Source organism: Bos grunniens, chromosome 9 (genome assembly GCF_055505025.1).
Source record: "Bos grunniens cultivar Pamir isolate PY7600 chromosome 9, Bosgru_T2T1.0, whole genome shotgun sequence".
NCBI lineage: Eukaryota > Metazoa > Chordata > Mammalia > Artiodactyla > Bovidae > Bos > Bos grunniens.
Genome location: NC_141173.1, coordinates 18311639 through 18338192, shown reverse-complemented (window position 1 = coordinate 18338192; position 26554 = coordinate 18311639). Strand labels below are relative to the sequence as shown.

The 26554-nt window shown below is 42.1% G+C and overlaps 1 protein-coding gene across 2 annotated transcripts in view; it reads right to left on the bottom strand.

Moving 5' to 3' along the window:
- Positions 1–26554, bottom strand: part of MEI4 (meiotic double-stranded break formation protein 4) — a 251927-nt gene that overhangs the window by 158137 nt on the left and 67236 nt on the right. For both annotated transcript variants that reach the window (XM_086316889.1, XM_086316888.1), the window contains exon 3: positions 10435–10967. In XM_086316889.1, coding sequence (XP_086173015.1) covers positions 10435–10967 — 533 coding nt within the window. The remainder of the gene's footprint in view (positions 1–10434; positions 10968–26554) is intronic.

The following is a 26554-nucleotide window of genomic DNA, read 5'->3' as shown; positions in this document are numbered from 1 at the left end:
TGGGGTAACATGAAAATGATGGGTGCCTTCCTAGGAACAAGAATACATGCTCCTACAGACAAAATTGTGCATGCATTTTAAACTGTACACCTCGAGACCTCAGGCTTATAGAAGAACCTCAAGTATTTAACAAAACACGCAAGAACCATCATTGCTTGACCTTCTCCATCATATTACGTCATGTCTCGCTAAGCTCCACTCCTTCCCAACCAAACCCTGCAAGCTGAAGCAGCTCCAGGGCTCTCCAAGCTGCCCCCTGCCTCAGTGCTCCTGCAAGCAGCATGCACACTTCCCCCAAGTTATCTGTCAGGTGGCCCCCTAAATCTGCCCATCTTTCCAGGTTATTATGCTTCAAGGTGCTGGAAAGTCTCAACTAGGAAAAACAGTGATCAATGCAGATGGGGAAACCAAGACCAGAAGAAAATAGAGGCAAAGCAGGGCACAAGGAAAATATAAATATTTTACATATTATCATATATAAAATAAGAACTGGGAGCTATAAGAAGGAACAATTAAGAAAACAGTCATAGAAACTAATAATTTTTGAGTAGAAATATAACTTCAATTGATTGGCTAAAAGAAAAGCTGAGGAAAGAAATCTCCTAGGAAAAACAAAAATAAAATGAACAATCCAAGTAAAAAAGAAATCTAGAGGATTAGACCAAGAACTGTTCCAATAAAAAAAGGATACAGAGGAGAAAAAAGACAAAAATATGTGAGAAAAACTGTTCAAAAACTTTTTCATAACTGAAAGACGAAATCCCTGATTCAAAGACCCACCAAGGACTCAAGAAAAAGAATTTCAAAAGACCTACACTGAGCTACACCAGCCAGTGGTTGGGGTTGTTGTTTAGTCCCTATGTCTGACTCTTTGCGACCCCATGGACTGGAGCCTGCCAGACTTCTCTGTCCGTGGAATTTCCCAGGCAAGAATACTGGGATGGGTTGCCATTTTCTTCCTCGGGGATCTTCCGGGCCCAGGGATCAAACCTGTGTCTCCTGCTTGGCACACAGAATCTTTACCGATCCAAATTCTTGGATCAGATTCTTTACTGATCCAAATGGGAAGCCTGTGGCTACAAAATAATAAGAACAAAAAGGATCCTAAGTGCTTCTCTGGGTGTGTGAGCATAGGAGAAAGGCCACATGCAAGGAATCACAATTGAATTACACTGGAAATCTCAACAGCAACACTAGAATTCAGAAGTAAGTATAAAGGTGTTTCACATTCTATGGAAAAAAAATGATTTTTTCCAACCAGAAAAATCTATCCTAATCCACCAATAAAATTTAAAGTTGGGATAAAAATATTTTAAGTAAACAAATATTTTTAAAGTTTACATCCCAGGTATCCGTTCTAAGTGAGCTCAAAGAATGTGCATCACCTAAATGAAGTTATAAATTAAGAAAAGGAATATATGAGACCTAGAGACTCTGAGATACAGCATAAGAAAGCAGCAAAGAGAATTCCCAGGGTGGTGATTAAAAGAAGCCCCTGTGGAGTAAGCTGGGCAGAGACACAGAAAGCTCAGCCCAGATTAGAAGAGGAAGACGGAGGGCCTTAAAAATAAGTAAATAAAAGGTGGAACTGATAAATGACTTAATTTGTTTGGCCATATTGAGAGGATGTTTACAACCTTGTCAACGTACCTGAAAGAGGCATCAATTATAGGTAAGCAAGTGGAAAAAAAAATCCTAAGAAAAAATAAAAAGTTGTACACGAAGGAAATGAAAAAGGATGTCCCAGTGCTAAAAATTTACATATTTATATAATATGCATATGTAATATGTAATATTGGTTTAACCACAACTTATGATAAAACTATGACTGGAAGAGGGCAGCCATAAGACATAAATTTTTGTCTTCTATGATACAAAGTGAATAGATAAAAAAAGAAAATAACCTGAGAAACAGCAGCACAAGCCTTTTATGTAAAAGCACAGGTCTAAGTGGTGGCCAAACAGGAGTACAGATCTGGCTGTGGTGTCTCAGGGGGCTGGAGGGCTGGGTGACGGCAGCAGGGCTAGCTCCTGGTCCTTGTAACGCGCGATGGTGTGCGTTTTAAAAACACAGGCGCGGGTTTCCACTTCTGGGAAGCGGACTTGTGTATCTCTCATCCTCTCACTAAGTACAGCTAAAAACCCTGGGCATTGTATTTAAAACACACCCAAGAAGACTTACAGGCAGACAGGCTGTGAACCTTAGGCCCAAAGGAAGGACTAGGTGGTGAGTTCTCTCATTTCTTTTTTTTTGGTTATTCCTTACGTTTTTTTTTTTTTAATTGAAGTGTAATTGATTTACAATGTTGTGTTAGTTTCAGGCGCATAGCAAAGTAATTCAGTTATATATATATATAAAACATATATATATATATAATATGTTATATATATATATATATATATATATATAAAACATATTCTTTTACAGATTCTTTTCCCTTGCAGGTTATTACAAACTATTGAGTATACAGTTTCCTGCACTATAGAGTAGGCACCTGCTGGTCATTTTATATATTGTACATATATATTGTGTGTATGTCAGTTCTAATCTCCCAGTTTATTCCTCCCCTCCACCATTTCCCCCATGATAACCTTAAGTTTGTTTTCTACATCCTGTGATTCCATTTGTTTCATAAATAATCTCACTTGTACCACTGTTCTGGGTTCTAAATATAAATGATAACATATGATATGTCTTTCTCTGCTTTAGTATGATCATCTCTAGGTTCATCCACATTGCTGCAAATGGCATGATTTCATTATTTTTTATGGCTGAATAATATTCCACTGTATATATATTCCACACCTTCTTTATTCATTTGTCTGCCAATGGTCATTTTGGTGGTTTTCATGTCTCGGCTATTGTAAGCAGTGCTGCTAGGAACACTGGGGTACATGTATCTTTTTAAATTATGGTTTTCTCTGAATATATGCCCGATAGTGGGACTGAGAGGGTATAGATAAAAGGGAACTCTCTTACACTATTGGTGAGAATGTAAATTGGTACAGCCACTATGGACAACGGTATGGAAGTGCCTTCAAAAACAAACAATAGATCCGGTTTCCTTTTTGTCTTGTTTATCCCAGATTTGGAGCTGGAAAAAAAGCCAACAACCTGGAAATGCCAATGGGCACAGACAAAATCAACAACAACAATAAAAGACTGCTCCCCCAGCCAAAGGATGGAAAAGGGGCATCCTAGCAAGATGGAAAGCTTTAAAAGATAATCTCCCTAAAGCTGCCAATACTGGAGGAAAAAACTGTGGCTTGGCCCACCAGGGGAGCAAAGGCCAGTGAGAAGCCTAAACTCTCCACCCACCCCAACTATAACCAGACCCCCCAACTTGCCAGCAGACGGCACACAGAGCAACAGGGACAAGGAGAGAGGACAGGCTGCCCTGAGGCCCGGAGACAGGATTCTGCGGGAGGACGAACACACTCAGGAGCTCCTGCAGAGTGTGCAGGCAGTGAACTCATGGGGAGACTTCATCAACAAGAGGAAAGGGAGACAGAGGCAGGGAACGAGGGAAGGCTTCTCTGTGAACCCATGCTCCATCTGGAAGGCCAGGGGGAACAGCAAGAGAGCAGAAGGCTCAGCAGGCCCTGCAGCACTGGGTCAGGGACAGAGCAGCAAGGCCTTGTACAACCGCACACAGCTCTGTCCGGCCCAGGGAAGAGGGTTCAGGGTGGACTGGAGACGGGAGAGGCCAAGGAGGCTGGGCGGGCTTCCTACAGGTGCAGGGGATTCCAGCCCTTGTTAAGGTTCCTGACAGTGGTGAGGCGGGGATGGGGGCGATCAGAGGAGGGGGCTCAGAGGAGTCTGGACTCTGACGGGAAGGGATGAGCGTGAGAACCCCACCAGCCGGGGGCAGAAGACTCTGCAGGTGAAGCGGCAGACACCCTGGAATCTGGTCGGCTTCCTGACGTGAGGGTTCTAAGGACTGAACATGGAGAGGGCACGGCCACGCACGAGCCTGTCACGAGGGCCAGTGTTCACAGCTCCTGGACTAGCTGTGTGGCCTCGGGCAAAACTCTCTGAGCCTTATTCTTCCGGTCTATCAAATGGAAATAAGAATGGCAACCATGACTATCTCACAGAGTTACCATATGAACATATTATGAGGTAATACTTTGGCCACCTGATGCGAAAAACTCACTCATTCGAAGAGAGCCTGATGCTGGGAAAGAGTGAAGGCGGGAGGAGAAGGGGATGACAGAGGATGAGATGGCTGGATGGAATCACCGGCTCGATGGACATGAGTTTGAGTAAACTCCAGGAGTTGGCAATGGACAGGGAAGCCTGGTGTACTGTGGTCCATGGGGTCGCAAAGAATCTGACACGACTGAGCAACTGAACTGAACTGAATGGATATGAAAACACTATAAAAATGGTAAACACAGTGTGTATTTTTTTCTGTTTCTGTTGTATGAATCTGCCATAAACTTAGTGGCTTAAAAAACACAAATTTATTCCATTACAGTTCTGGGGGTCAGAAGTCTGAAGGGATCTCACTGGGCCAAAGTGAAGAGGCCAGCAGGCTTGCACTCCTTGCGGTGGTCAGTCCACACTTCCTTTTTCCAGCCTGCATTTCTTGGCCTATGGTCCCCTCTTTCATCTCCACAGGTCACTTCAATTCAGTCGCTCAGTCTTGTCCAAGTCTCTGTCACCCCATGAAATGCAGCATGCCAGGCTTTTCTGTCCATCACCAACACCTAGACTCAAACTCATGTCTATCGAGTCGGTGATGCCATCCAACCATCCCATCCTCTGCTGTCCCCTTCTCTTCCTGCCTTCAATCTTTTCCAGCACCAGGGTCTTTTCTAATGAATCAGTTCTTCGCATCAGGTGTCCAAAGTATTGGAGTTGCAGCTTCAGCATCAGTCCTTCCAATGAATGTTCAGGACTGATTTCCCTTAGGATGGACTGGTTGGATCTCCTTGCGGTCCAAGGGATTCTCAAGAGTTTTCTCCAACACCACAGTTCAAAAGCATCAATTCTTTGGCGCTCAGCTTTCTTTATAGTCCAACTCTCACATCCGTACATGACTACTGGAAAAACCATAGCTTTAACTAGATGGACCTTTGTTGACAAAGTAATGTCTCTGCTTTTTAGTATGCTGTCTAGGATGATCATAGTTTTTCTTCCAAGGAGTGTCTTTTAATTTCATGACTGCAGTCACCATCTGCAGTGATTTTGGAGCCCCAGAAAATAAAGTCTGTAACCATTTCCATTGTTTCCCCATCTATTTGCTATGAAGTGATAGGCCATGATCTTAGTTTTTTGAATGTTGAGTTTGAAACCAACTTTTTTATCTCCACAGCAAATAGCAAAGCATTTTCAAAATTCTATGGATTTAGATGCTGCCTCTCCTGCCTCCCTCCTTCACTAACAAGGACTCTTGTGACTACTGGGCCCACATGGGTAATCCAGGTTAATCTCACACTAAGGTCAGCTGATAGCAACCTTAATCCCCCAGCCCCACCCTCACTGTCATATAAGATATATGACATCAATATAACATATTCATAAACTCCATGGTTTAGGAGGCAGACATCTCTGGGGGACCATTATTCTGCTTACCACACACACAAAAGACTCTAATTTGATGTCTACTTATAGTCAATGTTTTATTTTTCAGTTTCATAAAGAATATGTCCAAGAGTTGTTTTATGGTTTAAAAAAATAAGGAATGTGTTTTCTAAACAACTCATTATTAAGTCTCTAAGATTCAGCAACATATGCTCAATATCTAAAAAGCTAAATGATAACTATAGGTTTTGGTATTTAAATTCATACCATCATTCACTTTCCTAAATGAGAATTTAAGACAAAGACACTATTGAAAAATCTAAATACAATTGTAAGCATTGTAGTGTTAAACTTCCATGATGATATCCTGGCCTCTGAAGAAAGAGTGTACAACACTAGGATTAGTTTATGCCATTTCTAATCACAGAAATTAACACCTTTTGATGTCTAGAAATATAGGAAAGGTCAGGCTATCAAACAAAGGGCATTAAATAACTCAAAGGGAAATGTTCCTGACCCCAAGCAAACACACAGGCGAATGAGGAAAGAGCCATACTGGAGCCTGTAAGTAGAGGACAGCTCAACCCAAGTTAAGTCAAGACTGCTTCCCAGGACCCCGAGAGCAAGAGCAGTGCAGACCTCTGTAGGTGACCTGGTTTCACGCCGGATATCTTTGATCCCTGTCAAATGGCAGTGTAGATTATACCTGCAAGTCCCACGACTGGTTATCCTAAAAATACAGGACAGATATGAAACTACGACAATAATTCCTTAGAAAAATGCTATTAAATAAACCTAATGCAAAGTTACATTAAAAAAAGCACAAAAATAAATCAGATTTATCCAAATCTAAAAAAAGTCATGAATCAAATATCTTACCTTACATTTATTAATAAATTTTAACCAAGCTACTATCAGGGAATTATTCCAAACAATCTCCAAGATATCTCATTCCAGTCTCCTCTTTCTTGAACATATATATGTATATATATTGTGCACATATATATATATACACACACACACACACACACACACAATCCTGATATAACTAATATTCACCATGATGCCTCAAAATTCTGAAACATAATAAGTTCTTACTAATATTATTAAAGAAAAAACTAAGTTTCAAAGCCAAGTTCTTACTGATATCATTCAAGAAACACTAAGTTGTGGTCAGAAAAATTTTACCATTGAATGTACTGAAAACATGTTGCTGAATATTTTATTTATAACCTGGCTCTACATGAATTATAAATACATGAATTCCTTAGTCAGAATATTAAAGTATTCATACCACACCCTCTCTTATACATCACACAAAAATAGGTTTAATAAAATCAATATTACAAATCATGATTTTTAAGAAATATAATTAATTAGGCACTTCCAAACTATGGAAACAGGTTTTTTCCAAAGTATCTTCTTTCTCTGAACTATGGTATTTTGTTTTAATAAATCAAGAATAGTATCATAAAAATTACAATGAAAGGAGCCATCCTGTATTTCATTTCAGAATATATTCTTTTTTGAGATTCTGTTTATTAGTCAAAGAAACCTAAAAAAATATATAAAAGCATTTATAAAGAGTAATTGTTAGTCAATTTTTCTACTAAAGAAGCCTTATGAACATATCTGGAAGAAGATGACAATGGTAATAATGATGATGATGGTAGCAACAATTACAAAAGTTTGAATGACTTAATCTAAAGTGCTTTTGCTGGGGAGAAAAAAAAATCCTCAGAGATAATGTCATTAAAACTTACTTATGAACCATCATCCTAATTGTGAATGCAGTGAGCAATTTTATGATCCTACTTTCTCTAAATGGCAACAATTACCTTTCCAAGTAAAGTAGAGGCATTTACAAGTAGAGGACAGTGCAACCCAAGTTAACTCCCCGGACAGACACAAGACTAAGATAACAATGACATATTGGCTAAACAACAAAACCATGCATTCACCCATTCTTCAAGGACGTGTGTCATGATAAATGGTATAAAAACACAGAGACCAAACTATACCATGATAAGCTTCCTCTATACATACAGTTCCCAAAACTACTCCTGTGTGGGCCGATCCTTAAGAGAAAAACTAGGCTGAAAAAATATTTGCATCATCTGGTAACTGATAAGGAATATGAATGCCAGTATCTGGAAGAGTCCAAGTCACATAAAACCTGTTTAAAGTAGTATTAAAAGAACAAAGCAAAAAGATACAAAAAAAAAATTAAGGAATATTAAGTATCTGAGGTATTTATCCATAACTAAGAAACAAATTATTCATCACAGATATATACCATGAATAATCTGATACTTAGTTTCTGACTGACCATATGAGGTAGAAAAAGAAATTTCCACTTCCCAGACAGAACAGTTCAGTTCAGTTCAGTTCAGTCGCACAGTCGTGTCCAACTCTTTGCGACCCCATGAATTACAGCACGCCAGGCCTCCCTGTCCATCACCATCTCCAGGAGTTCACTCAAACTCATGTCCAACGAGTTGGTGATGCCATCCAGCCATCTCATCCTCTATTGTCCCCTTCACCTCCTGCGCCCAATCCCTCCCAGCATCAGTCTTTTCCAATGAGTCAACTCTTCACATGAGATAGCCAAAGTATTCGAGTTTCAGCTTTAGCACCAGTCCTTCCAATGCAGTACCTTTCAAAATGTCAAAAGCTAAATTGTAAAGTTTTCTATAATATTGATCAAATTAACACCTTAATAGAGAGGAAAAGAACAGATGGATGTGCAACAAACTGGATTATGAGTTCAACTATGTCAGAGTTTGCAAAATTCAGGTAAGTGCTATGTTGTACAAAAACCCTGAGCATTAGATGGTGACAAGGGAACAAACACGGGACAGAGAGCTGTCAACAAAAACAAGGTCCAACAACCCTGTGAGCCTTTTACCCAGTTAAATATCAAAAATAAGTCAGATGGACCTCTTGGTCTCCTCTTTGATATTTTTAGTAGTCAACTATAAAGGATTAAAATGTGAAGGCATTTACAAACAAAGGACCAGATATTGAGGAAGATAGCAAAGTTATGCAAAAAAGAAGCTCTCTATTATGTCTCAAGAGCCAAGCAACAAAACAATTTCAGGTTACCTGAAATGTTACTTGCAATAAAAGAATCCCTGAGTCAACCTTTGAAACCCATTTAAAATAAACAAGGGAAGCAAAAAAAAAAAAAAAATATATATATATATATATATATATAAAATAAAGCCATACTATTACTAGGAAGCATCACTATGAACAAAGCTGGTGGAGGTGATGGAATTCCAGTTGAGCTATTTCAAATCCTAAAAGATGATGCTGTTAAAGTGCCGCACTCAATATGCCAGAAAATTTGGAAAACTCAGCTGTGGCCACAGGACTGGAAAAGGTCAGTTTTCATTTCAATCCCAAAGAAAGGCAATGGCAAAGAATGCTCAAACTACTGCACAATTGCACTCATCACACACACTAGTAAACTAATGCTCAAAATTCTACAAGCCAGGCTTCAACAGTACATGAACCATGAACTTCCAGATGTTCAAGCTGGATTTAGAAAAGCAGAGGAATCAGAGATCAAACTGCCAACATCCACTGGATTATCGCAAAAGCAAGAGAGTTCCAGAAAAACATCTACTCTGCTTTATTGATGACACCAAAGTCTTTGACTGTGTGGATCACAACAAACTATGGAAAACTCTTAAAGAGATGGGAATACCAGACCACATGACCTGCCTCCTGAGAAATATGTATGCAGGTCCAGAAGCAACAGTTATAACTGGACATGGAACAACAGACTGGTTTCAAATAGGAAAAGGAGTATGTCAAGGCTGTATACTGTCACCCTGCTTATTTAACTTATGTACAGAATACATCATGAGAAACGCTGGGCTGGAGGAAGCACAAGCTGGAATAAAGACTGTCAGGAGAATTATCAATAACCTCAGATATGCAGATGACACCACCCTTATGGCAGAAACTGTAGAAGAACTAAAGAGCCTCTTAATGAAAGTCAAAGAGGTGAGTGAAAAAGTTGGCTTAAACTCAACATTCAGAAAACAAAGATCATACCATCCGGTCCTATCACTTCATGGCAAATAGATGGGGAAACAGTGGCTGACTTTATTTTGGGGGGCTCCAAAATCACTGAAGATGGTGACTGCAGCCATGAAATTAAAAGACACCTGCTCCACAGAAGGAAAGCTATGACCAACCTAGACAGTGTACTAAAAAGCAGAGACATACAGTCATGTATGGATGTGAGAGTTGGACTATAAAGAAAGCTGAGTGCCAAAGAATTGATGTTTCTGAACTGTGGTGTTGGAGAAGACTCTTGAGAGTCCCTTGGGCTGCAAGGAGATCCAACCAGTCCATCCTAAAGGAGATCAGTCCTGGGTATTCTTTGGAAGGACTGATGTTGAAGCTGAAACTCCAATTCTTTGGCCACCTGACGTGCAGAACTGACTCACTGGAAAAGACCCTGATGCTGGGAAAGATAGAAGGTGGGAAAAGAAGGGGACGACAGAGGATAAGATGGCTGGATGGCATCACTGACTCGATGGACATGAGTTTGAGCAAGCTCCAGGAGTTGGTGATGGACTGCGAAGCCTGGCGTGCTGCAGTCCATGGGGTCGCGAAGCGTCAGACACAACTGGGCAACAGAATGACAAAAACAAAGTGGAGAAGCACAAGCTTAAAGCACAGGCACCTACACAGAGAAAAAAGCCATTACATCAGAAGCTAAAGCTGGATGTTGAGGCAAAGTCAGAGCTGCAGATGGCTACAAAGCAATGTCCAACTGGAGACTCTGGGTCATGAGGCCAAGTGACCGCAACAGGCACTACCCACTTGGTGTGCTCACCCAAATCACTGACATGGTATTTCATACATAAAAGAAATGAACTACTTACCCGATTGATATGGTTGTTCCTTAAAATAACCTGAAGCAGGGTCTTCTCAAACTCTTCCAACTTTGTGGAACACTTTCTAAGAATATGATCAGATAAGTTACAATGACCAATCAGTCTAGCTAATGTATCAATAGCTTCTATCCAAAAGCTTGAACAAGGAAGTTTGGGTGCTCGGTAAAAAGCAATCAAGCCATCCAGCAACTGAAAAACAGAATCCGATATTGTGGAAGAGGCATTTTCAAAGTGGCTTAAGTCTGTTTTCAGATACTCTGACTCAGTCAAGTTCTTCAGTCCAAGCAGATGTTGCAAGAACTGCATGTGAGAAGTCAGAGGCTCTTCTGGGGGAGCACAAGGTCTACTCCCAATGGGCAGCGATGAGAAGGGGGTGGGGATCTGGCTCTCCCCAAAGCACTGGGGCGTCTCTGAGGGCGTCTGCTGCTCACTTGATAAATAACACCCAGAATCTTCCAGCAGAGTTGGTGTATTTTCAGAACTTTTAGGTTCCTGAGCCTGCAACTGGGAAGATGGATCTCCTGAAACGGAAGAGAATATAAGTGTTATCTTTTTGTGGCTAACATTTCTTCAAACTAGAGACTGCCTTTTCTAACTCAGAACACTAAATGAAGCATGAAATACATTCTTAGACATCTGAGAAGCAGTAGTGTAAAAATTACATGGAGGAGAAATGTGAATGAAATTGCTTGGACTGACTATAGAAAAGTTGTATATCTGGGAGAAAGCACGGGTGATTAACCCCGCATATTGTCAGGTCACTATCTTTCATCAAGGCCATGCCTGAAAGACACAGAAGAGAGCCCACAAAACCGGACGGAAGTCACCATCTAGTACAGATTCCAACAGGTACCTGCAAAATAACACGTGAATCTACGAAAATAGGAAGACCACTGCACATCCCACCCAGGTTAGGTCAGTGCCTCCTGGAAGAGGTAACAGAACTAATTTATAAGACATAAGCAGGAGTTCCAAGTTAAAAGTTCGAGGAACAGGGGGAAGAGCAGAGAATTTCACTGACCAAAGGGTCAGTGAAAGGTCAGTGAAATGCACAGACTTAAAAAGGCAAAGCAAATCACTGTACTTATAAGAACCCACCAGTAGTTTCATGTTCCTTTTACAGAAAATATAAGGCAAGAGATTAAATCAGACATATACATAGAGCCCAAACCACAAAAAAATCTTAAAAGAGATAGTAAGAACTTCATAATTCATACATTCTATATAATTGTATTTAAAATTGTATTATGTGTATTAATGTGTAGAGTGAGTGCAATTTGGAGAAATTATGTACATATGCACACATAGACTTTAGTTTTTTGGGCTCCAAAATCACTGCAGATGGTGACTGCAGCCATGAAATTAAAAGACGCTTACTCCTTGGAAGGAAAGTTGTGACCAACCTAGATAGCATATTGAAAAGCAGAGACACTACTTTGCCAACAAAGGTCCGTCTACTCAAGGCTATGGTTTTTCCAATAGTCATGTATGGATGCGAGAGTTGGACTGTGAAGAAAGCTGAGCGTCGAAAAATCGATGCTTTTGAACTGTAGTGTTGGAGAAGACTCTTGAGAGTCCCTTGGACTGCAAGGAGATCCAACCAGTCCATCCTAAAGGAGATCAGTCCTGGGCATTCTTTGGAAGGATTGATGCTGAAGCTCCAATACTTTGGCCACCTCATGCAAAGAGCTGACTCACTGGAAAAGACCCTGATGCTGGGAGGGATTGGGGGCAGGAGGAGAAGGGGACGATAGATGATGAGATGGCTGGATGGCATCACCGACTCAATGTACATGAGTTTGAGTAAACTCCAGGAGTTGGTGACGGACAGGGAGGCCTGGCGTGCTGTGAGTCATGGGGTCGCAAAGAGTCGGGCACGACTGAGCGACTGAACTGAGTTGAACTGAAACCTAATATAGAAAAAAATAAACAACTTATATATATGCATGTATATTTGTTTATAATTATCCAAGTATATGTATCTATATGTGTTTATATATATTAACGCATATATGTGAATGTATGAATATATATATGTATGTGTATGTATGTGTGTATGTCATAGATCTTTGAAACTATATATATATATATATAACCACCATAATCAGCTGAGACATACTGCAGTTCAAAGCTTAACTTAGTAACTTTATGTAACTCTTTGGCAGAGATGTCATTATAAACACAAAAAGGTTGTTGTTTGTGAAATGATTATCAGTAAAAGTGGTGACTGCAGCCATGAAATTAGAAGACACTTGCTCCTTGGAAGGAAAGCTGTGACAAATCTGGACAGCGTATTAAGAAGCAGAGACATCAGTTTGCCAACAAAGGTCCGTACAGTCAAAGGTATGGTTTTTGCATTAGTCATGTACGAGTGTGAAGAATTAAGAGCATAAAGAAGGATGAGGACTGAAGACTTGACAACATTTAAACTGTGGTGCTGAAGAAGGCTCTTGAAAGTCCCTTGGACTGCAAGGAGATCAAAGCAGTCAATCCTAAGGGAAATCAGTCCTGAATATGCACTGGAAGGACTGATGCTGAAGCTGAAGCTCCAATACTTTGGCCACCTGATGAGAACTGACTCATTGGAAAAGACCCTGATGCTGGGAAAACCTGAAGGCAAAAGGTGAAGGGGGCAGCCGAGGATGAGATGGTTAGATAGCATCACCAACTCAATGGACATGAATGAGTCTGGCGTGCTACAGTCCATGCAGTGGCAAAGAGTCAGATACAACTGAGGGAGTGACCAACAACAAAAACATACCCACAATATTGAAATCAGTGAACATCCTTCAGCACACTCATGTATCTATAAAACCATTTTCAGTAACACTGATGTCAGCAGCGGAAGCAGGAACGGGACAACAAACGGTGTGACTCAGGGAAGCAAAATGATCATCTTTTCATATCACAGATCGTTCTATGGGTTCTGTGAAGAGCACACTGAAGGACTCAATCAGACACTGAAGATCAGTTCAGAGTGGCCTCTGTGATGTCAGGTGATGAATGAAATGAACCAAGAAGTTGCAGTGGAAAACCAGAAAGGAAGGGACTGAGCAGGGAAAGAAGCACCAATGGAAGCCAGCTGATGGACCGGATGCAGAGGTCGGAGTGGACCAGGAATACACGCATCCTGTGCTTCTGACTTAGGCGCCTGGGTAGACGACGGTGCTACCCACTGAACAGTCCAAATACAGACAGGAAAGGGGCTTAGGAGAAACACTGAGAACTTGGAAGCAACCAGAGGAAATCTAGGCTGAGACATTCACCTAGAAATTAGCCACAGAAGCCAAAGGATGTGGAAAAGGTCTAGACTGCAAAGACACTTTAGGAGTCAGCAGTGTGCGGCGGGGGTGGTATTGGAAGGAATGGTTACAAAGCTCCAAGAGGGACCCTGAGGAATGTCAATCTGAGGGCTGAGTGGAGAGAACGGCCATCAGGGAGACAGAGAAGGGACAATTTAAGAGGTACAGGAAGAAAAACTACAGTGTCATGAAAGCCAAGTGAAGAGTTTCAAGGAGGAATTACATGCAGGCGAGAAGTCTGATAAAATAAAGTACTAATAAAACATCTGTCAGAATTACCAGTTAAAAAATTGCCCGCGATCACGTCCTGAGCAGTTTTCGGTCAGCTGGGGTGGTGAAGTGAACGGCAGAGTGAATGGGAAAGTCACAAACACAGGGAAGGGTGGCCAAGGTTCATGAGGACCTGGGCGGGAGAGCTTGACAGGGGAGCAGCTACCGGTGAACATGGCAGGACACACTGGGAAAAAAGAAACTCGAGCAATTATAGATTAAGATGAAAAAAAAAAACAAACCCAATAAGCAAAAGCTACAGCTAGGACAGAAAATAAAACTGGCAGGTGGGGGCGTAGCCAGCGAGCAGGTGAGAGATGGAGTCAAGGACCCACGGAAGGGCAATGTTTACTGATGAAGAAAGACTTTTTTAGCCCGAGGCTGAAGGAATTAGGATGAGAATGCACAGGGGTATAAAAAATAGCCCTGACACATAGGAAATTAAAGGAGACCTCACCCAACCATCATTTTTTTTTTTAAGTTGGAAACAGGTGAACACTAGTTAAACGGGCAGAAGAACAAACGGTACAGCAGCATTCTCTCCCTGCCCCACCACATACCTGAAATCTAAATCATTGCTCCTTCGTCCTTCAGTAAAATTTGAAGCTGATGAGGCTGAACCAGAGGAGAGTGCTTCAGTTCAGAGGGCATTCATTTAACAAGTGTCTACTGTGACCCCCACAAATGTGCGAAGATGAGACTGTGAATTATCACTACAAAATCTGTACTCCAAGTTAGGGAGGTGATGAGGCAAATTCACAAATGTGGTGGTACCCAGAATGGTGGACTGCAACAGTTTAACTGCATGCTGCTATCTCTGCGTTACAACCAGCAGATGGCATGGTCATTTTAAGCTGACAGACACTTTCGTTTTCTTATAAGCAAGGATAAAATAACTTCTCGAGACATCCATCTTACTCCTCACAAAAGTAGAGCAGAGGGTACTATGGTAATTCTTCAGGTAGATTACATATTTCTTTCAGGGAACTCAAAATAGTTCTCTGCTAAGAAAGTGAACATAAGTTTAAATTTTTCATTAACCTATTCGATTTTCCATCAAAGTAAGCTAACTTCATGGGTGATGATTTCAGGAAGAGTTATAAAACGAATTCTCCCAACAAGTAAGTTGAGAGGCAAAAGCTGCTTTCTTGTTTCTGCTTCCCCAACCCTCCTCACTGGTAAGCCTCTGGGCAAGTCACAACCACACCATCTCATCTCCAGGTGCTCAAAAATGCAAATCTGAGGGCCACAGTTCTAACCACGCATATGGCTCTCATGACAGGAATTGTTGTTGTTCAGTCACTAAGTAGTGTCTGACTCTTTGCGACCCCATGGACCGCAGCACACCAGGCTTCCCTGTCCTGCACCATCTCCCAGAGCTTGCTCAAACTCATGTCCATTGAGTCAGTGATGCCATCCAACCATCTCATCCTCTGTCATCCCCTTCTCCTCCTGCCCTCAATCATTCCCAGTATCAGGGTCTTTTCTAATGAGTCAGTTCTTGGCATAAGATAGCCAAAGTATTGGAGCTTCAGCATCAGTCCTTTCAATGAATATTCAGGGTTGGCTTCCTTTAGGATGGACTGGTTGGATCTCCTTGCACAATTCGAAAGCATTGTTGACAGGATTACACAAAACAGAACACCACTGTTTCTGCCGGTGTGTTTCTGTGCTTTCAGAAAAGTGACAAGGGCATATGCTGGAGAATCCCACCTGTGTGGACCCCACACAGGGAGCAGGCTCTCAGTGTCCTACAGGCATGCCTGGCTCCAGGGGAGGATCACGCTGACGTGGGACACAGTGAGGCTCACAGTCTGAACCTCATGCTAGCAAAGAGAAGAAGAGAATCTTTTATTCATATTTCACTTTACAAAGTGGTTTCAGGAACTAATTCAACTGATGTTCAGAGCAACCCTGGAAGGTTATGTGGCTATCCCAAATTTACCAATAAGGATGTAAGTATAGGCTGAACTTGATGAAGAGGCTGGAGAAAAGCCACAGGAAGTATAAGGGAAACCAAGCCCTCCATCTCAACGCCTGCCAACCACAGCAGAGGTCTGCGTGTTTCCATACCAGATTCTGGACATTTCCACAACGGCATTCACCAACTTCTATATGTTTCCCACTTGTTCATGAGCTCCCAGATGGCACTTCTGTCTCTGGTCATATTTGTGGTTCCCTACAGAATAATGTTCTCATCTGCAGAAGACACCCTGTGCCTTCTTGCGTGTGCTCAGTCGCTCAGTCATGTGCAACTCTGTGACCCCATGGACTGCAGCCCACCAGGATCCTCTGCATACGGAATTTTCAGGCAAGCAATACTAGAGTGGGTTGCTATTTCCTACTCCAGGGGATCTTCCTGACTCAGGGATCGAACCCTCGTCTCTTGCATCTCCTGCACTGGCAGGAGAATTCTGTGCTACCTGGGAAGCCCAGAAGATGCCTTATCAGGGGAAATGCTTAGTGGGACAACCTGCTGCTCACTGAGACAGATCTCCTCTGACCCTACAGTATTCACAGCGCACCATGATCTCACACCAAACCACAACAATTATGTATGTACATAAGAAAGATCAGACAGAATAGATAGACAAATAGTGTGTGGTTTTTCAAAAAAATAACACATTATGTCTCAGAGTACTTGTTAACAAGAGCCAATAATTTACTTTTTATAATATTTACTACCTCTGATAACCAATTAATATATTCTCCCATTTGTCCTCGGTAATGAAACTTTTAAGAACACAAACAGTATTTGCATTGGAAACCAACAGTTTCATGATGGATATCCCTCATTGCCTAATAAGTAAGTAAATAATAGTGGGCAAATGTTACTACTGTATATATCCTTATAAAACAGAAAAGAGAAAACGGGGGAAAACTTTCCTAGAGAGAATTAAACATTTTCAGTGATAATGAATATTAACAGGTTACAGTCTTGCAACAGTCATAAATAAGACTATTCATAGACAAGTTTTTTAAATGTCCATCCTTCTTTGGGTAACACAGAGCATGAAAACCGAGAATACCCCTCTTTAATGAATTTTCCGTAACCACAGATTCCACTCATTGGCTTATATGACTTTTCTCAACATAAATCTCAAAGCACGGCTAACAAAGCATTGTATCCAAAGGAAAGGAAAGGAAATGAAGCCATGCTCCTGAAACTTTCTGTAATTCTTTTTCCAGGAGGCATTAAGGTAAAGCAGAAATTAGAGATGCTTTTTTCTTAATTTCTTATTAGGCTGAAGGGACTGAGGACTGTAATCTCCCTCCAAGTCACTGGATATGATATAATTAAGGTGTGTTATCAGATTTAAAACAGATAATAAACTACACACACATAAGCTGATCAATCACAGTCTAGTACACATGAAATACAAATAAACATTATCATTATTAAAAGTTATAGGTATCAAGAAATCTAAATCATGCTAAAGTGTGAAATCACATACAAAAATACATGAAATAAGATAGCAATTAAAACTACACATTTGCTTTAAAAAACATTCTGTAGTCTCTCCCGTACATTAGAGCCCACAGACTTGATATTCCACTTTACTGGGCCCTTGCCTCTTTCACTTCCTTGCAGTTGGTAATTTCCACTTTCACTCTGCTCACCATTTGAGAGTGGATCACAAGCACACTTAACAAACCATAGCCAGTGCCCTCCTTGCACATGCCGGGCCCTAGAAACGACCACCCCCAAACAGGAAATACATTTTCTGCTGCCCCCAAAACAGTCACGTTCCACTTCAATTTTTCATGCCTTTCCTCATCCATTTCCACAGTTCCTACTTCATTTATAAAATCAGGCCAATGGAACCAGTGGCTTAAATTGCATCTTTCTGTTCATCCTAAACACCATGAACTTCATGTTTATAAAAACAAACAAGTCATCTTCACGCAGTGCACATACCGACCTACAGTGAGTATGTGCCCCACACGCTATCCATGTCAGCCGACAGCAGGACTGTCCCTCCAGTCACCAGGCCACTGGAAAGGGAGCATCCTCACCCTATCGCTGCTCCATCCCCCACGCACACCGGAAGGCCATGTTATGCCGGGTCTATGTTCCGCGTGTGTGTAGTCAGGACGCTTCAAGGAAACAGGACCAACAGGACAGAGAGAGCGACAAAGAAATACATTTCTTACGTGGAACTTGCTTGTGCGAGTATGGAAGCTGAGCATTTCCAAGACCTCAAGTCAGCAAGGAGACCCAAGAGTGTAGTTCCAGTCCAGCTATGAAGCCCCAGAATCAGGAGAGCTGACCGTGCGCATTCCCATCTGACATTCAGCAGGTTCCAGACCCAGGAGGGGCCAAGGTTCCAGTTCAGTGCGAGTTTAAAGGCCGGGGCACACTGACGTCCCAGCTCAGAACCAGTCAGGCAGGAGGGCTTCTCTCTTACTCGGCCTTTCTGTTCTCAGGGGGTGAGCACAGCAGATCAATCCCGTCCACACCAGGGAGAGCACGCCGCTTCACTCCACCTACTGACTCAGACGTTAGTCTCAGTTACGAACACCCTGACAAATGCATCACAACCAAGTTTTGACCAAATGTCTAGGCACCCAGTGGCCCAGCCATGTTGACACATGAAATGAACCATCAAATCCGTGTCTTGAGTTTTCTCCAGTTCCTTCCACCAGCACTAGCCCCTGTGCCGATTCATACCCTATACTGCCCTGATTGACCCGCCTGCCTCTGGTTAGTTTTGCCCTCCTCTAGGCTCCATCAGGAAAGTCAGTCTTCTAAAATGCTAGCTTGATCACAAGACTCTCGTCCTTAACACCGCCCCAGGGCTTCCCTTACCTGACATAACAGTGTCCTCTCAGATCCTCAGCATGACCCACAAAACCACTCTGGCCACTTTCCCAGCCTCACTTTCACCCTCATTGTATTTACATGCAAGCAAATTTAAACCAGGAAATCCCATGGACAGAAGAGCCTAGCGGGCTACAGCCACGGGGTCGCCAAAGAGTTGGACACAGCTTAAGAGACTAAACTTCAACATACTAAACCACTTACAGTTCACTGGAACACACCGAACTAATTCACACAACCATGAATTCACACAAGGTGTTCTCACCGCTGCCTGGTATGTGCTTCTACTATAACCCAGAGAAGGACGGATTCTGAAAACCCTCCTCCAAAATCCTCTGGGAAGCCCTCACTGCTCTCCCCAGGGCCAGGAAATCACTCCCAGTCTGGGCATCTTTCACTTTGCTTCTATTACCACACTCATCAACCTGTTCTGAATTTATTAGTGACTCAGTAACAGAAGCCAGAGATTCTTGAGGGTAGACATAGAGTTTCCTAATTCAGGTATTTCTGTCCACTGATGCCTGCCCTCCTACATACTGAGTCTGAATATTTGTTGAATACTGTTATTGTTCAGTCAGTCATGTCCAACTCTTTGTGATCCCGTGGACTGCAGCACACCAGGCTTCCCTGTCCTTCACCATCTCAAGAAGTTTGCTCAAATTCATGTCCATTGAGTCAGTGATGCTGTATAACCATCTCATTCTCTGCTGCCCCCTTCTTTTTTTGCCTTCAATTTTTCTCAGCATCAGGGTCTTTTCCAAGGAGTCGGCTCTTCTCATCAGGTGGTCGAAGTACTGGAACTTCAGCTTCAGCATCACTTCTTCCAATGAATATCCAAAGTTGATTGTCTTTAGGATTCATTGGTTTGATCTCCTTGCTGTTCAAGGAACTCTCAGGAGTCTTCTCCAACACCACAGTTTGAAAGCATTAATTCTTTGGTGCTCAGCCTCCTTTATGGTCCAACTCTCACATCCATACATGACTACTGCAAAAACCATAGCTTTGACTATATGGACCTTTGTCAGCAAAGTGGTGTCTCTGCTTTTGAATATGCTGTCTAGGTTTGTCAAAGCTTTCCTTCCAAGGAGCAAGCATATGTTAATTTCATTGCTGCAGTCAGTGTCTGCAGTGATTTTGGAGCCCAAGAAAATAAAATTTGTCACTGCTTCCACTGTTTCCCATATTTGCCATGATGGGACTGGATGCCAAGATCTTAGTTTTTTTTTCATGTTGAGTTTCAAGCCAGCCTTTTCATTCATCTCTTTTAGCCACATAAGAGGCTCTTTAGTTCCACTTCACTTTCTGCCATTAGAGTGGTGTCATCTGCATGTCTGAGAGTGTTGATATTTCTCCTAGCAATGTTGATTCCAGCTTGTGCTTCATCCAGCCTGGCATTTTGCATGAATGCATAGAAGTTAAATAAGCAGGGTGACAATATACATCCTTAACATACTCCTGTCCCAGTTTTGAACCAGTCTGTTGTTCTATGTCCGGTTCTAACTGTTGCTTCTTGACCTCCATACAGATTTCTCAGGAGACGGGTAAGGTGGTCTAGTACTCCCATCTGTGAGAATTTTCCAGTTTGTTGGGATCCACACAGTCAAAGGCTTTAGTGTACTCAATGAAGCAGAAGTAGATGTTTTTCTGAAACTTCCTTGCTTTCTCCATGATCCAACAAATGTCAGCAATTTGATCTCTTGTTCTTCTGCTTTTTCTAATCCAGATTGTATCAATACACCTGGAAGTTCTTGGTTCAGGTACTTCTGAAACCTAGCTTGAAGGATTTTGAACATATCCTTGCTAGTATATGCAATGACCGCAATCGTATGGCAGCTGGAATACTTTCGGCATTGTCTTTCTTTGAGATTGGAATGAAAAGTGACCTTGTCCATTCCTATGGCCACTGCTGAGTTTTCCAAATTTGCTGACATATTGAGTACAGCACTTTAACAGCATCATCTTTTAGGATTTGAAATAGCTCAGCTGGAATTTCATCAACTCCACTAGCTCTGTTTGTAGTGATGTTTCCTAAAGCACACTTGACTTCACACTCCAGGATGCCTATCTAGGTGAGTGACCACATCACAATGGTTACCCCAGTCATTAAGACCTTTTTTGTGTAGTTTTCTGTATATTCTTGACACTTCTTCTTCTTTTTATTTTTTAGGTTAATACATAATATATATATTTTATTTATTTATTTTACTGTACAATATTGTATTGGTTTTGCCATACATCAACATGCATCTGCCATGGGTGTACACGTGTTCCCCCTCCTGAACCCCCCTCCCACCTCCCTCCCCATACCATCCCTCTGGGTCATCCCAGTGCACCAGCCCCAAGCTTCCTGTATCCTGCATCGAACCTGGACTAGCGATTCGTTTCTTATATGATATTATACATGTTTAATGCCATTCTCCCAAATCATCCCCCGCCTCCCTCTCCCACAGAGTCCAAAAGACTGTTCCATACATCTGTGTCTCTTTTGCTGCCTCGCATACAGGGTTGTTGTTACCATCTTTCTAAATTCCATATATATGCGTTAGTATACTGTATTGGTGTTTTTCTTTCTGGCTTACTTCACTCTGTATAATAGGCTCCAGTTTCATCCACCTCATTAGAACTGATTCAAATGTATTCTTTTTAATGGCTGAGTAATACTCCATTGTGTATATGTACCACCGCTTTCTTATCCATTCATCTGCTGATGGACATCTAGGTTGCTTCCATGTCCTGGCTATTATAAACAGTGCTGTGATGAACACTGGGGTACACGTGTCTCTTTCAATTCTGGTTTCCTCAATGTGTATGCTCAGCAGTGGGATTGCTGGGTCGTATGGCAGTTCTATTTCCAGTTTTTTAAGGAATCGTCTCACTGTTCTCCATAGTGGCTGTACTAGTTTGCATTCCCACCAACAGTGTAAGAGGGTTCCCTTTTCTCCACACCCTCTCCAGCATTTATTGCTTGTAGACTTTTGGATCACAGCCATTCTGACTGGCGTGAAATGGTACCTCATTGTGGTTTTGATTTGCATTTCTCTGATAATGAGTGATGTTGAGCATCTTTTCATGTGTTGGTTAGCCATCTGTATGTCTTCTTTGGAGAAATGTCTATTTAGTTCTTTGGCCCATTTTTTGATTGGGTCATTTATTTTTCTGGAATTGAGCTGCAGGAGTTGTTTGTATATTTTAGAGTTTAGTTCTTTGTCAGTTGCTTCATTTGCTATTATTTTCTCCCATTCTGAAGGCTGTCTTTTCACCTTGCTTATAGTTTCTTTTGTTGTGCAGAAGCTTTTAAGTTTAATTAGATCCCATTTGTTTATTTTTACTTTTATTTCCAGTATTGTGGGAGGTGGGTCATAGAGGATCCTGCTGTGATATATGTAGAAGAGTGTTATGCTCTCCTCTAAGAGTTTTATAGTTTCTGGTCTTATGTTTAGATCTTTAACCCATTTTGAGTTTATTTTTGTGTATGGTGTTAGAAAGTTTTCTAGTTTCATTCTTTTACAAGTGGTTGACCAGTTTTCCCAGCACCACTTGTGAAAGAGATTGTCTTTTCTCCACTGTATGTTCTTGCCTCCTTTATCAAAGATAAGGTTGACACCTCTTGATCTCTTCTGCTTCTGTTAGGGCTTACTGTTTCTGATATATATATATATATATATATATGTATATATATATATAATGTTGTTGTTGTTGCTAAGTTGTGTCTGCCTCTATACAACCCCATGGACTGAAGCCCACCTGGCTCCTCTGTCCATGAGATTTCCCAGGCAAGAATACTAGAGTGAGTTGCCATTTCCTTCTCCAGGGGATCTTCTTGACTCGACTCAGGGATCAAATTCACTTCTCCTGCATTGGCAGGTGGATTCTTTACCACTGAGTCACCTGGGAAACCTATATATATATAGAAAAAGTTAAATAAAACAGCATATCTTCAAATGCAGTCAAATGTCATCACAGATATATATGTTTTGTCCCTACCATGATTTCTTAACAGTAATAATCACTCACTTGTACTGATGCAGTGAACAATTTATAAAAGAATTATTTATGCCACCTGGTGGTCAATTTGGAAATGCTACTTTAAAACGCTTCACAATTCATATTCTAATAGACAATTATCACTTTAAAGCAATTGTTCGACTTCTACTTCTGGAAGGATATATTTTAGCTTATTGCAAAGCACATTTAAGACATTCTGACCGAGAAAAGACTGCAGTTTTTTTGTCTTTTGTTTGTTTGTTTGTTTGTTTTCTTTTTAGATTCTTTTCCCATACAGGCCAGTACAGAGTACTGAGAATAGAATTCCCTGAGCTATACAGCAGGTTCTTATTAGTTACCCATTCCATATATAGTAGTGGGTATATGTCAGTCCCAATCTCCCAATTTATCCCTCCCAGGCTGCATCTTTATTTAAAACCACATGAGAAGCCTGCATCACAATTTAACTTTGAATACACCATGAGAGACCGTAATATCAAATGCATGAGATTACAGACTAACGAAATAACTGTCTCAGCTGAATTGCGTTCACTGAGATTCACAAAACAAAACAGCGTGTTTTTGAGTCTGGCTGGTTCAGGACTATGTGAATGTATAGTTTCTCCTGACTTCAGATGCTCAAACTCTGGGCTTTCCTGGTTATCCCCATCTCTTTCCTTCAAGCCATCTTCTAGTTCCCCAAATAAACCATCCACATGCCCGCACCTTTGGCTTTCTCCCCTTGTTCCAATCTCCTGGACATCCCTGCCTTTCCTACAGCCTCAAAGAATTCCTCTGGGCAGAAGAGTCTTAGATCTCTATCTCCAATCCTACTCCTGCACCAAGCTCAATCTCCTAGGTAAATCGACATTACTTGACCTCAGGACTAAACCACAAATGTCCAAAACAAATCATCACCTTCACCTATACCTGGTACAACCTCCAAAGAAGGCTGCTGCTGCTCTCTGTCCAACACTGGAACCTCTTGCTTGATCCCCTTCTACATTCCACTGACAAATAACATAACCCTGCCTCACCCTTCTGTTCCTTGGAATTGCTGGCTTTTACAGTTAAAAGTGTACATGTTTCCTCTGCCTGGGTTGCTTTCTCCCCAGCCCAACCCCAATTTTCTCATGGCAGGCTCCCCGTTATCATGCAAGTGTCTTTTAAAATGGCACTTCTTCAAGGAGGCCTTCCCTGACCAATCCAATCTAAAGCTATCACCAGACTGGTCTCCGTCACATCTCCCTGTTTTAATTCTCTGCATCTCACTTGTTACTGTCTGACCACCTTCTGCTGCTGAAATATGTCTCACTCACAAGAATGTGGGTTCTACAAGAGTCTGACTGCCTGGAATACTAAGAACTCAATAAATTATTATCATTCAATAAATAAAACCCTTTTTATACCATGTCTTTATTTCTATGCCAAAACAATTCATACAAGACCTGGGCTACGACAGTGACTTCTCTGTCTCCAATCTCCTCCCTCCTCAAACAATTCTAAACACGGCTGCCCAATTACTCTTCCTGAATAATCCTATCCTTCAGGTCACCTAAATGAAGCACTCTCAGAAAGTATACTGCTTGGCACATGCATGGCACACACCCAATAAATGCTAGTTTCCCTTCTATTCTCCTGCTGGAAAATCTCCAAAGGCCTCGTACTGCCTACAAATAAAGTATCTTTTCCACTGGCTGTCACATCTGTTATTAATAGGCTCCAATCTAGTTTTTCATCTTATTTTCCAGAATAACTCTTCATGCTCTGCATGCCACAGTCAAATTAAACCATTTGCCAGTAGATTCTTACGTCCTTAGTTTACACTGTTCCTTGCCTGAAATGCTCCAGCATCCATAACTTTCTAAATCCTACCCGTCCTTCAAGGTCAGTATCTTCCTCCAAAAAAAGTCCTGGTTCTCTAAAGCGAAATAATCACTTACCCTCTCCTCTGATGATCAATCTCTGGACCACAGGGTCTCACTGGGTGTGATCCGTGATATGGTTTTGCCCCCTGCAGCAGACTGTGTGATCTCCTGGGCAGGGTTCAGGCCTTATCACTCTAATCCTCACACTGTTTGTACCCGACTGCTAGTGAAGAAAAGGGGCTGAATAAGTGAACAGAAGAATTTTTCCAAAAGGAAAAGAATTACTGGGATAAAATTAGGAGCCGATAAGAATTAACTTCTCTCTGGACGCAGCCATTTAGGGGCACAGTCCAGGGAACAAGCAGTGTCCTAACTCTACTTCCTAACAAATGGGAAGTATCAGGTTGAGAGATGGTGGACATTTCTACTGATGCCAATGTCATAGCCCAACAGAGAAACATCAAAACCATGAAAATACAACCCATTATCAAGAGAACCAATGACTCCACCAGCATAACGTCCACTAGTCAGGGTGTGGATTCTCTGAACACCATGAGAATGACTGACATTCACAATATACCACACTCATTGGCCTCCCAGAACCATGGAGGCCAAACCGCATAGCTCTCTACCATTTCACCAGTGTTCCCTTTCCTTTGATCTCCAAGCTCTCCTTGGCCAAGCCTCTTCCAAAAGAACTTGCCTGAATGTGTCTCCCACCAGACCGCTGAAGGCCCTGCTATGACTTCCGCTCTTGGCCCCAGGGCTCCAGCTGCTCACAGACAAGCTGCTGAGACAGCACCCAGGGCGGGCTCGGTCCCCCAGCCCCCTTGCTAGAAAACAGGCTGGCATTCATTTTCACTAGATGTGTCCACTTCATTTTATCAGAAATTAGGAGCACTGAGATCTTTTACCCAACCTACATGACCACAAAGGGAACATTCTAAATGCATGTCGTCCTAGGCTCAGCGTTTCCATGGGAGGACTCCAGGAATCTGATTTCACATGAACATCTCAGAGGGGTCCCATAACTGAGTGAATCCCAAAGGAAAGGCTTTGCTTCTCCCATATCATGCCCTTGGCCTGCTGAGTTAAGGTTTTTTTGCTGGGCTCTGAGAGGTTACACTGAACAATCTTACACCAGTGAGTTTCAACCTTGCCTGCGTGTTACAGTGACTTGCACACCAGACCACACCCCATGCCAAGGACATCATAATCTCCAGGCAGGGCTGGAGGCCAGATATCAACTTTTTTTTTTTTTTAAAGTTCCCCAGGGCTTCCCTCGGAGAAGGCAATGGCACCCCACTCCAGTACTTTTGCCTGGAAAATCCCATGGATGGAGGGGCCTGGTGGGCTGCAGTCCATGGGGTCGTGAAGGGTCAGACACGACTGAGCGACTTCACTTTCACTTTTCACTTTCATGCATTGGAGAAGGAAATGGCAACCCACTCCAGTGTTTTTGCCTGGAGAATCCCAGGGACGGGGAATCCTGGTGGGCTGCAGTCCATGGGGTTGCACAGAGTTGGACACGACTGAAGCGACTTAGCAGCAGCAGCAGCAGCAGCAGGGCTTCCCCGTTGGTTTGGATGGTAAAGAATCTGCCTGCAATGCAAGAGACCTGGGTTCAATCCCTGGGTCAGGAGGATCCCTTGGAGAAGGGAATGGCTACCCACTCAAGTATTCTTGCCCGAAGAATTCCATGGACAGAGGAGCCTGGCAGGCTACAGTCTAACACATTACTACTGGTGATTCTAACTTCAGGACCACAGCCTTAGATGAATTCCTGCTTGCTCTGCTTTCTTAGGAGAGCAGGTGAGTGACCTGCACCCGCTTCATACCATCTCCACTACCAGCTTCCAGCC